Here is a 13,664-nt window from a genome sequence, read left to right as displayed (position 1 = left end):
CTCGCTTGCAGTCCTGTTGTACGTGCGGAAGGAGGCAGAGGAGGTGTTTGATGCGCTCATGTTGAAGAACCCCACGTTGAAAGGCCTGGTGGAAGCGGTAAGTCTCTCTCGCTGCTTCCTACTCGCCAGCGCGGCATGACAGCCCCTGAGTGGCACAGGAGGAGTCTTTATGCTCCGTTTTGTCATGAGGGCGGTCATAAGGGGGCGTCATGATTTGAATCGCCTGCCTGTCTGCCTGACTGACTGTGTCTCTCTGTCTGCTGTGACGCGCTAAGACAAAGAAGGCATACTGCATGCAGCTGGAGACCTCATTTTCCCTCACACTAACCGCCTCCATAACAGGCTAAATGAGCTGTGACAGAGCACCCCCACCCCAAAAGAAAAAAAAGAGGAGTGTCGCAGAGAGGAGAGAAACATGGGGGAGACAGGGGGAAGGAATGTAAAAGAGGAGTTAGTTGGGGGAGGTTACAGGAGGAAGGAGAGCAGTGTTGACCTGGGCCTGGGACAAAGGGCGGGCAATACATATGAAAAGAGATGAGGGCAGAGGCTAGAGGGATGGGGAGCAGGGGTGCAACAGTTAATCCATTGATTAGCTCCACAAAATTAGCTTGTGGACCGGCTAATTTTAGTCATTTCTACCTGACACTGTTTTGTGATAAAGCAGGGGTCTTCAACGTTTTCAGGCCAAGGACCCCTTAGTCGAGAGAGAGATGAAGCCCAATCATCAGTGTATTTTGGATTTATGTCAATTTGTGCTTTCAGATATTTAACCACTTGAACCGTTAATACTTAAGAAACTTGACCTTTCACTCTGTACTTAATCTGATCTTTTTCTCCTCTACACCAAACCTCTTTGCCGATCTAAAAGCTCACAACGCCTCGCAGCGCTAGCCGTTGTGAGCCTGTAGATCTGCTATTTTTGTCTAAAGTTCTCAGAATAAGGACACTAGGGTTCAAGTGGTTAATATAAAAATTGAGAGACAAAAGCTTCTATCACACAAAGATTTGGAGGCCCCCCTGTAGTGACTCTGAGGACCCCTAGGGGTCCCGGACCCCCTGTTGAAGACCCCTGTGATAAAGTATAAAATGGGGCTTAAGTGGTTAATAAGGCCAATCGACTGATTAAAACATCAAATAGATTTGTATCGATTAGATTTGCGCTTCTGGATTGTGAAAAGGTTTTGAATGCATAATCGCTAAGATTATAATTGATAGTTGCAGCCCTAACGGGGAGACAAAAGGTACGTACATATTGGAGTGGCTGAGGAGGGTAGAGAAAGAGGGGAGAGATGCAGAAGCTGGTGAGAGAGTGGGAGAACAGGGTGTAGAAGGAGCAGTGGCCCAGGGTGGGAGAGAGATTGAAAGAGAGATACGGCAGGTGGTATGAGCTTCCACTGATGAGTGATGGGTTGTAGGGACATTCTACAGTATAGTATAGGTGTGTGCAGAACAGACACAGGTGGGATAAATGGGAATCACAGACAGCAGGTTGGCTAAAAGGTAATCGGCAAGAATGAAGGAATAGAGAGAGACCTGCGCAAAGGAATGTGTTCTGACTTTGTTTTCACTGTGATGAATTCTGCGGTTGTGTGTCAGACAACTTCATGCAATATTTCATTGCTTTCTCTCAAACAGATATCAGAGAAGTATGAGTTGCCTTTGGAGAAAGTCGGAAAGGTCTACAAGAAATGCAAGAAAGGGTACGTCACTAACATGCACGCAGATATAAGTTTGTTCATAACGTTCTTCATTCCATCAGATAATAGTTGGTTAAATCAGCCATTTTAAGTAATATCTGCCGTGTTTCCCCTGCCAGGATCCTAGTGCACATGGATGACAACATCATCAAACACTATTCCAATGAAGATACTTTCCAGATCTCCATGGACGAGCTGCAGGGCATGTACAAACTCACGCTAACTGAAATCTGATTGATGCGTTGAACGGAGGACACCATGTTGCCCTGTTCGCAATGACTTAAAACAGATTAAATTAGGCAGTCGATTGAAGACACATGGTTTACACAACTAGCTGTAATATTAAGCTTAAATTCATACTTTGTGGCACAACGGGGTGGGCTGCTCATAAATAACCGCAGTTATTCGCGGCGAGCATCACCAATCGTGAGATGAAGCATGAATTAAACTTCAGCCTTGAAAGTGATAATAGACAGGTTCTGAAACTATAGCCAGATTGCAGGGGTCTTCAACGTTTTCAGCCCAAGGACCCCTTAACTGAGAGAGAGATGAAGCAGGGACCCCCTCTACATGTATAAATGTGTTATGCAGATTTTCGACTGTCATCAGTCTATGTTGGATTTGTGTTCAATCGTTGATACGTAGTAAATTTGACCTTTCACTTTGTACTTGGTCTGCTCTTTTTGGCCTCTACACCAAACCTCTTTGCTGAAAATAGCCGATCTACAAGCTCGAGGCGTTGAGAGCTTGTAGATCTGTTATTTTTGGCTAAAGTTCTCCTCAGAATAGGGATGCAAGGGCTCAAAGTTTTTAATTGAAAATAATTATCCCATCTAACAAGGATTTGGTGGCCCCCCTGTATTAACTCTGAGGACCCCCTAGGGGTCCCGGACCCCTTGTTGAAGACCCCTGCCTTATTGTCTCCGTGCCTTTTAGGGTGAAATCAGAGTCTTATAAAATAAATCTTACACCAAGCCATAGCTCTTATTGTAAAACACCAATGGTTTGAGGTATAGGTTATACATTTTGATTAACTTTGTTACTTTTGTACATAAGAACCAAGGAAGTTCAGACAATTGTGATTGTAACAATAGCTTAATTTTGTATGGCAAGGCAATTTGAGTGATTGGCTCAAACGTTTGCCCTTTATTTGTTAGAAAATGTGCAAAACATTTGTGGTGCTGCTATACCTCATTCTATGCACGCCACAATCTTTATTATCTTCCTTTGAATTGTACAAGAAAAGAAATATGTATATATTAGATTGAGATATATACCAAGGCCATGCTTATAAGACAAGAGCTTGTCTTTTCCTTTGTATAGGCTTAGCACTGATGTCTTAAATGAGGATATTTAGCGCAGGTAATTAAAAACAGCAAAGTCCTGTTGTATTGAAAAAGCAGGACGTTGTGAGCCCTTTGTTGTTCAGTGTATTAATACTAAACATGTTGGCAGTATTTAGTAAAGTCAACCTCAACTCTACCATTAAGGTAGCACAGTTGTGCGTGTTTGTAGTAACGTTTGTGCCTGAGAATCAGTGTAGGCTGCTTATGAATGGATTTTCTCCCTGAATCAATTTAAGTACATGCCTCCCTACTTAAGTATTAAATTATAGTAGTGAATCCCATCTACCTTTCCTTTTGTGGTCCTCAGAATATGAATGAGAGAGGTCAGTGAATGTCTAGCACAGCCCATGTGAACAGTTCTGGAAGTGCAATAAGACACAAAAAAAAAAGAACATTTGCTTCTCTAAGGCCAAATCTATATTATGCATCAATGGATCCAATAAGAAACAATTGTCCTTTGAAAATGATGTTGAAAGGGATCAACGTGATCCCTCGTTTTGTATCTCAGTACTTAATGTGTATATATTTATTGAAAATGGATGTGGGTTATTTTTTACAACATATATCCAAATGTCTATTTCTATTATTCTTAATAATATAATATTTTTGTTCCTTTTTATATGAAGTTATTCTAATGTTCGTCTAGGGAAATGACGATGTGTTCGTCGTGTTTGTACATGTTTGTACAAAGCATTTGATGCACAAAGTGCCCAATAAAACCTACCCAAAAGCTGAGCTACTGTACGTGTTTGTTGATCTGCACCCATACTGTGTTTATCCATGTCACTGCTGTTCACCCCCAAACCCATGCTGGGCTTTGTTATTAAGAAATAAGCACATTTAATCACTTTTCCTCACAGACTATTAATTAAGAAAACTATGGATGAGTTAGTACAGAAGACAGACAGACAGACAGACAGACAGACAGACAGACAGACAGACAGACAGACAGACATACAGACAGATAGACAATACATTGTCAGGTGGGTCACCAATTTCATTAGTTGCAGCCACTAAATTGCCGGAGAAGCGGGGAGACTTCTGTTACTAAACACACACTCTATAGCAGGGTTCCCCAATAGGCGGCCCACGGACGGGCCATTTGCGGCCCGTGGGGGGCTACTGTCTGGCCCACACCAACCCCAGTAATAATGGTAGTATAAGAGCAGCAACAACACTAATACGGTATATCGTCGTTGTCGGGTGGAAATCTCGTATCTCCATATTTGTACTTTCTTTCGCAAATCATACAAGGCCGTCGCACAAAAGTAGTGAAAACAGCAGATCTACAAGCACACAACGCCTCGCGGTGCGAGGCGTTGTGTGCTTGTAGATCAGCTATTTTCACTAGTTTAAATCATTTTTAAAATGATAAATGCAAAACGAATGGTTTTGGACATACACGATTTTCACCCGACAACGACGATATCTGAACTGTCGCAGGAACCCTGCTCTATAGCAATGATTACTATGGGAATATAGAGCTATTAAACATTTATTTTAACATTGCTGTGTGTACTCACGCAGAGTATGTAGGCCTACATTCAAATATCAGCACAATGCAATCATTTGTATTTTGTACAGTCCACTCCTGGGGCAGTGAGGGGCAATAAATACCAGATGTGCCTTTTTAAATCAAAACTTCACCAAGTCCTGCCATTGGCAAGACAGTAGATTTTCAGGGGATTGTTAGAACATTAAGAGGGAATTTCTAAAGGTGTTGTTATGTAAATGCTGTTCAAATTCTTATTTCCAATGAAAAGAAGTGTCAAACAATGCCTTTTGTTTTCAGTAACTAAAGAGAAGAATGAGCAAGGCTAAACAGTGAAAAGAACCTGGGAAAACATGACAGTGTTACATACAGTATATCAGCTCTGCTTTGTTTTCAGTCCAAGGACCCCTTAGTTGAGAGAGATGAAGCAGGGACCCCCACCACCTTTTCATAGATTCCATATAGTTTCATTGTTTGACAGCACAATCATCAGTATATTTTGGATTCATGTTAATGTGGGTTTTCAGATATTTAACCACTTGAACCGTCAATACTTAATAAACTTGACCTTTCACTGTACTTAATCTGCTCTTTTCCCTCTCCAAAGCACTTTGCCAAAAATAGCCGAGCTTGTAGATCTGCTATTTTTGGCTAAAGTTCTCAAAATATGGACGCTAGGATTCAAGTGGTTAATATAAAAAGGGGGAAAAAACAAGTTTCTATCATACAAAGATTTGGAGGACCCCCTGTAGTAACTCTGAGGATCCCCTAGGGGTCCTGGACCCCCTGTTGAAGACCCCTGCAGTATATAAATAAAAGCAGTGGATGCAGAGCAGTTGTCTGGGAGGTTCCTCCTCCACCAGGCATCATGTCAAAGTGTCCTTGAGTAAAGACACAGATTAATCCCCTAAAACTGATCCCAGCGAGCAGGTCTGTGCCTTGCATGGCTTCCTCCGCTGTCAGTGGAAAAAAAGCACCATATTGATTGATTGATTGAAGAATTTATTAGAAGTTTGCAATAGAAAAAAGTACAGTTTCATGACAGTACAAATCACTGGTACAAGGTCAACTAAAAGGAGATCCTAGAAAGCCGAGGCTTATTTCCACAGGAACCACACTTTAAGTATCTCATATAACATTGAAAGACAGATGGATAGAACATACTTTATCTAGGATAATATCAGTTTCAAAAGCATAACATCAAATACAAAGGCAGAAAAGAAAGAAAAAAGGGGGGGGGGAGCATGGGGGCTTAGTCTATTTACAAGTCTCGGGTAGCAGCTGTCTGTAGGTGACTTCATACCAATTGACCCTGAAAAGCAATGGAATGACCCTGAAAAGCAATGGAATGGTCATAAATGCATGACCATTTACCAATGATGTATAACATGTCAAAACCCATTATGTCACTGTGCCTGTGGTGCAGGTCTGGAACGTTGTGAAGCCTGATACTTCATCATAAGACCTACAAGCTCACAACGCGTCGCTGACGCAACGCGCTGTGGGCTTGTAGATCTGCTAATTGTCTGCACTCAACACGGTTGTACGACAAGGAATAAATGAGGCATGAGGGAGAGAGAGAGAGATTCTATCTCCATCCCAGTGCAACAGAAGAACCACACAGCTATGGCTCCAGTCCCAGCGCCTTTCCACAGGAGCAGATGTCTGGGCATCACCCATAACCCTGCTGACAGGATGCAGGCGTGACAAGACCGCCAAGCCCAGAGACGCCGTAGTGTACTGGAAGAAACCTGGCAGCAAGCTGCCGTGTCCTCAGATGTCCTCTACTGACATGAGAGCTGATCATGCCTATACTGTAGCTCTACCTGTCTCTGTGTGTAAGACAAATGTATTGAAACAGACAATCAGACATTGACACGACATAGTTCAAATATGACAGACATTCCTCTACGCAGTTGAATAATAATTACTGATCTCATGCAATGGTGGAAAGTAACTACTGTATGTACATTTACTCAAGTGCTGTACTTTTCAAGATTTCAAGATACTTTCACTTGAGTATTTCCATTTCATTCAGTTACTTTAGACTTCTTCTCCACTCAGGCAAACTTTCTACTTTTTACTTCACTACATTTATTTGTCAGTTGTATAATAAGGTGTCTGAAGTTAGTTACATTTTAGCAGCTGGACAATAGCCAACATTACCTGCCTGCCTCCCCGTTGCCCTTGAGTGCTAAGCCATCTGGTCTCTCCCTCTTCTCCCCTCTCTCGCACACTTTCTCTCTTTTCAGTTTCCCTCATCGCTCTTGGTTAAATGTTTGTTCTTCAGTTCCAGGCTCTGGTGGAGTAAATACGTTGTCCTCGTTTAAACTCATAGCTGTTTTTAGAGTGAAAGAGTTTAAGTAAGGCCAGAGGATAGGGAAGGCTTCCAAGTCTCATGTGTTTATCTGGAATGGCCACAGCGAATCTGTCACTTTCATTTATTTGGATGTAATCATATGACTAACATGGTTAATGAGCAAAAGGGGTGGAAGAGGCTTCCGTGGAAACCCCAATACTCCATTAAGTTCAGAATTGTGTTTGAATTCGTGATGAAATGAGTTATGATCACCCATGACACTAATATGAATGCTGAATGTTAAATGTTGAATAATATCCTCAGTTGAATGAATAAAGCACATTCCATTTACAGTATATGTTTAATAAGGGTTCAGAACAAGCCCAGGCACCTTCTCCACAGCCTAGTGTTAAATTATATTCTGTTGACCCTATAAGACACATCACTGTGACGCTGACTGCTGGTTAAAAGCATCAGTCATCTTGGATGATTCCATTTTCTTACATAGACCTGGCTCTCTTTGGATCTGACACGATTCATCAACTTGGTTTAAAACATATCTCTCCAGAATCTAAAGTATTGGTCACACTGTAGTACTTCATTTGAGAAAATGCAGTTCCCCCCAGTTGCCTTACTGTAAATGTATAGGAGGCTATAAGGTGCTGGCGCTACTATCTCTGACATCAGCTTAGAAAACCAGAAATTCAACCATTTATTGTAAGTTGTAACGATTGACAGAAAGTTCATTTGCAGTAACCGGTTCTGCTTCTTACATTAAAACTAGCCATAAATTATAACTACCAGGAGAGGATGCTAATATGCGGAGGTTATGTCTCTCCTGGAGTTATAAGCCAGAGTCATATGGCTCTCGCTGGTTGAGCCCCAACGTCCATACTACGCTCAAAACATGTACATATCAATAAGTTGCTCACCGATCCGTCGAAACAGCTTTATATCTACCGGACGGCACACTCGTTGGCATGTGTTAGTCCATATGTTTCTAATAAATTAATGTTTACTAAAACTTCTCCGAGACTTATAACTCCAGGAGAGACATAACCTCCGCATATTAGCATCCTCTCCTGGTAGTTATAATTTATGGCTACATTAAAACCACCCTATGTATTTAGTTGACCAGGGTCCTCCAGGAGTCTATGCACAGTCCTCAACTTTTTTCCCCTCTACAACAAATCTCTTTGACAAAACTAGCCAATCTACAAGTGCCCAATGCGTCTCGTTGCAAGCAACGCATTATGAGCTTATAGATCTTCCATTTTCACCAAATGTTTGTTCATTTTTGCCCAATGTTCGCCTACATGCATAGGAACACTAGATTTCACATGGTTAAGAATAACCTTGTGTATTGCTTCCAAAGGCATACTGTCGGTTATCTAACTATTCATTTACTGAATGTCCGTCCGCATGCTGTCCGCATGCTGAAAACACTGATACTAAACAGTGTCGCCGCCATGGTAGCAGCCGCATGCTGAAACAATGCCCGACATCACTGACTGACATCACAGAATACCATATATGGGCATACACGGGTGAAACAGTCTGCATGCTGACATCACTGATATTAAACAGTGTCGTCACCATGGTAACAGCTGCATGCTGAAACAACGCCCAAATAATTTCTGTCTGACATGATGAAACAAGTGATCAAATTTGGAGATGACTGACATCACTACAGTTCCCAAATTTGGAAATGACATCACAGACTGGCCTGGACACGGAACACCATATAAGGGCATAAAAGAGAGCCAGACAGACTGACAGAGATAAGAGATTTCCATATAATGTATGGGCATGAAAGGACGTCAGTGGTGACTATTCTGTCCAATGGGCACTGGTCTGGGTTCTCCAATACTTCTGAAGGGGAACACACACCGGACGCGGAGGTGGCGCTTCAAAACATACGGCCCCATTATTTTCAATGGACTAACTCACATCGGTGGCGTCAGACACGCGCAGCCGCGGGTATGCCGCCTCGCCTGCCGCGCCGATACGCAGCTGTTCTATTTTTCCAGTTCTATATTTTGCCGCGCGGTGAACATGTTCTCCCATGGTTCTCCCCACCGGGGGAAATGGATGTGTTGTGTGGCAGCGCGCCGCATCCAGTTGGAGTTACCGCGCTGCACTTCACGTGCGTCGATACCGCGCTGCCGCCCGCATCCAGTGTGTGCTCCCCTTAACCCGCATTCACACCGAGATAAAAAACATGCCGTAAAAGTGCATATGAACGCAATTCTGTGCGCCTCCAGGTCGCGAGGCTGTTGTTGATTGACAGTCACTCTGTCCGATCAATTTCCTGTCATTTCACACAGACCACCTACATTGCAGAGCAGCAATGCTTTTATTGGCTTCAAGAGCTCACGCATGCACAGGATTTGAATAAAGTTCGTCGGGGTGAGCTTTATTCAAATTTTTCAGTCCGTCTGATGCGTGCGCTCAGCGTGAAATTGGGCGTTTTTTAACGTATCGCGCAAGACGGGCTTCACGCCAGCCCCCATTGGAAATGAATGGTATACGTGCGCAAACATACGCAACACCAGCTCAGTGTGAATAGGCCTTTAGACTCCTCAGGGACATTCAATCCCTCATATACCATACTCATACTGTGCAGTGTGCACACCCCCGGACACAGGACAAGTTTTATTATATAGTTTTTTCTGAAGAGGTCCATTGCGATCTCCCCTTTATGTTTTGTCAAGACATAGCCATAGAACCCATAAGGCAAGATCAAGTATAAAAGTAGAGTATAAAAGTGTTTCTTCATTTGTGGCATTCAGTATTTGTTTCAACGTGTTTTTGGAGGATTCAATGATATATATATATATATATATATATAATTTCTCTTCAAGTAAACAATCTTTTGCACAATGATGTTGTTCACGCTTCATGTAAAAACATGTCAGAGCTATTGATAGGTGAGAAAGCTCTGCTTTATTATGAGTGTCTGTCTGTCCAGGCTCTCTGGGTATGAGCAGCATTATCTCTGCACTATACGTTAAATGAACCACTTTCAATCTGGTGTCCTTTTTTGGGCTTGTTATTACAGATCTACAAGCTCACACATAAACTTGAATTGATTGCCTTTTTTATATGGCTTAAGTGGTTAAATGACCAACATGTGACCTGCATACAGTGCACCGTGGTTCAAGTTGGAACATTGATTATCAGGGACTGCGATCAATATTTGAGTGTTGTGTCGTCAGTTGTCACATTAACAAACAACTATTTGCACTTTCATGGATTAAAAAACTGAAAGCAATCTTTGACAGGCACTAGGTTTAATAACAAGTATCGCTTCCTTTCTGGAGGGCATTGTAAGGAAGCCAGGTCTGAGAAGAGCATGAAAAGCATGGTTTTGTCTCACAACCAGGGCTACCAGACAGTGATTATTATTCTCTCAGATTTCTGAGCATCTAACATCATAATAAGGCACTACAACCACACATGCCCAGACCATCTCGGAGGAATTTCTCTTTGGAGCCTTCAAACCTGCCTCATGCTCCGCCGTTGCCAGGACAACAGACAGCAAGCTGGCAGTTCACACGTCAGAGTGTCATAGTAACAGATTGGCTTTAGAATCCCAGTGCCCACCAATCCCGACTGTTTCTTTTCGATGAATCAGGGTGGCTGTACCCATGTGTAGGAGGAAGGGGGCGGGGCTTTGTATTCGGCCGTGCATTATAGCAGTGTTTCTCAACCTTTTTTCTGCATGGGCACACTTTTGCTGTCCCAAGAATCCATGGGCACACCAACATAATACGGAGGTGTAATTATCGTCACTGTCGGGAAGAAACCTTGTATCTCCAAGTTTCAAATGTGTGCGTCTCTTCGCAAAGTAAAGCCCTGCTTCATCATTCAAGGCTGTCGCACAACAGTAGTGAAAACAGCAGATCTACAAGCACACAACGCCTCGCGCCGCGAATCGTTGTGTGCTTGTAGATAGGCTGTTTTTCACTAGTTGAAATCATTTTTAAAATGATAAATACAATACTGGCTTTCAAGCAGTTTCAAGGGGCACACTTGACCCTTCTCAGGGGCACACCAAAGGTCCCCATTATAGCTCTTGGAATGGAGTGTTCACTTATAAAAAGACGGTTCATACAACAGTTCACTAGCTTTTAGCCTGAGCCATAAAGCTTGAATAAATAAATACATAATTCATTAAATAATAATAATAATACTAAGAAGAACCTGAAGAAAAATAATTGCCCTGCAATATTTTTTGATTGGAAAAACATATTTCATATTTTCAGTGCTTACAATAAAATTACAATGAGTAAGCTGAGGTTTCTCACAAACTCCTCTGTAGGCCTACTGCAGATTTAAACAAAAGACAAAAGCTATTTTTGGAAATTCTAAAAATATAAGCCCTCTTCCCAAAACACAATCTGACATTGAATCTGGGCCAAATAGATCAAAGAGCAACTATTGCAGTGCGGGTGGAGGATGACATCTAATCTCACTCCAATGCCAGGTACTGCATGCTTTGGCAGACCAATAAGTGTTTGGTGTGTGAGGCCCTAGTGGGCATTATGTCAATATCGTTGGTCAGTGTCCTTTCACTACATATCAAACCAGTGGTGCAGACACTTTTATGATTATATCATATTGTTGCTGTCGGGCAGAAATCTCCATATTTTAACTTTTTGTGTGAATTAATGGCCTACTTGATCATACAGCATCTCAAAAGTAGCAGATCTACAAGCTCGAAACTTGCACAAAACGATGCATTTTGAGCTTGTCGATCTGCTACTTTTGCTATTTGAATCCTGAAAAGTAAGAGTTTCGGATTAGGTTTCCACCCGACAGAGACCATATCGTGTCATAAAGCTTGACAATTCAAAACGTTTGAAATTCCAAATGCTAAAAACAATTGCCATGCATTATGTGTTAACTGCAACATTCACTGCTACACATTGAGTAAACTGAAGGTCTCACGAGCACCACCAAAGCTATTTTCGAATTCTCTGATTTTATACCATATAAGCTATTTTCCCCAAAAATGCAATGTGACATTGAATAAGATGTGCCAAATACATCGAAGACCACTGGAGTGATATTAGATGACATGCTCCATGTCATCTAATATCACTCCGGTGCCCAGGTATGCCTTGCAGAAAACTAGGTTATTTAAGGTCCTGTGACAGTGGGCATTACAGCCACAACAGAGGCCAATGTCATGTTGAAATGTTTCACGCTGTGTCCTTTCACCTAGATACAGAACTGGTGGCGCAGACACTGCTGAGGTATTATTATTGTCTCACCTCAGAGCTTGCATCACTTCTCACTGAACCACCCACTATGTTTTCATAAAAACAATGCCTCTGCCATTAAAACTGGTCTCAAACAAACCAAAAAGTCTGAGGGTTAATGGAACTAAATGGACCCTTATGGGTCTGTAACTTGGGAGTATACAAATGGAACCAAAATGGACACCCGTGGCTAGGTCCATTTGGTTCCATTTGTATGCTCTCCGAGTTAAATGAACACTCAGGATTTCACTGTGTATGAGCATTTCAGGGAGCCTGTTCTGTATATTATTTTTCTCTGGTGTCCTTTCACCCAGATGTCAGCCTCCAGTAATGATGAGGATGAGTGGGTTGCTGAGGCCAGTGTTTTCCAGGGATTCAAATGTTGTTCTCAAATTATTTAGAAGAAATCCATACCATGTCTATATGTTAGCCTAGCCAAAACAAAAGGCTATGCAGTATAGACTGAATATAACCAGCTAGCTGGTTTGTGTGACATTACATTCACATAATAGTCAACAATAACCAGTTTTAAGTCTCAAGAAAGTCATTACATATGTACGCGTATCAATGAATACTGCAAGATTACTCAGAAACCTGAGGTTGTCTGTGAATACCCTTCAAAAAGGTGTTGTACAGTTAAATTAACAGTTACTGTGTGTATGTTGGATACTTAAATGTTTACAACAAAGTAAGTACTTCCCTCATAATTTTAGATGTTTAGTTCACATTGCAATATTCCATACATTTTGTTGTCTCTTGAGTCTCGATAGATTAGATTAGATGTCTTTATTATCGACAAGGGAAATTTGTTTTGCTCATAGACAATCAATTTAAAATGTCTCTAATAAATAACATGAATTATTATTATTAGCTGTAGTAGTTGTATTGCTGCTGCTCATTATCTTAATATTCTCATTTCACTGACTTGTGTTTTTACTGTGACTAATAAAGGTAAATCTGAAGTAGGGTTTATTTTAGGACACATATACGTAACTTTACTTTGAGGGGGCACTTCTGGGGTAGAATATACATGACACTTTACATTGTCCACATATCAGAGAAGAGGGACTGTCAGTGAAATATAGTCCTTAGGTGCCATAGGTGGTATATTTATCCTCGGAGGGACCACTCCCCCTTTTTTGGACTCCTCTCCAAGAGTTCCTTTTTTCGGGGAGTTGCCAACCCTGGGGAGGTGTGTATGCGTAGACCCAGATAGGACCAGCGTAACCTTTCCTCCAGATTCCCTGGCTGGGTTGACGCGGACTGCCCCACTTATATCACAAACAGCCTGCTGTACTGGAGGCCTCGCCTGCATGTCTGCATGCTCACTTGTTTCCTCTTAACTCCTCACTAACTGCTGGCACTGAAACGACATTGCTAAAGCTCCCACCCCTCCTTGCCTCCCTGAGGTCATGCTTATGTGAGTCATATTGGGGCACGGCCCGGCTGCCAGAGCCAGCCCGACACACCTGCCACAACTCCCAACTGCTGCAGGCAGTCTGCAGGGAAATAGAGCAATGCATATAAGACAGACATACGTGGATCGGTGAGCATAGGAAAAAC

The 13,664-nt window shown here is 42.1% G+C and overlaps 1 protein-coding gene across 1 annotated transcript in view; it reads left to right on the top strand.

Moving 5' to 3' along the window:
- The window catches only part of grhl1 (grainyhead-like transcription factor 1), a gene marked incomplete at both ends in the record, with an annotated part of 26,985 nt that extends 25,054 nt beyond the window's left edge, over nt 1-1,931 (top strand). The window contains 3 exons of the mRNA XM_080750927.1: nt 12-97; nt 1,636-1,700; nt 1,817-1,931. Of these exons, the coding sequence (XP_080607053.1) occupies nt 12-97; nt 1,636-1,700; nt 1,817-1,931 (266 nt within the window). The remainder of the gene's footprint in view (nt 1-11; nt 98-1,635; nt 1,701-1,816) is intronic.
- Between the last annotated feature and the right edge of the window lie 11,733 nt (nt 1,932-13,664).

This window comes from Nannobrachium achirus, assembly GCF_963921795.1.
Source record: "Nannobrachium achirus genome assembly, chromosome: 20".
Classification (NCBI taxonomy): Eukaryota; Metazoa; Chordata; class Actinopteri; order Myctophiformes; family Myctophidae; genus Nannobrachium; species Nannobrachium achirus.
Note: the sequence above shows the minus strand (reverse complement) of the source record. Positions and strands in the feature narration are given on the sequence as shown.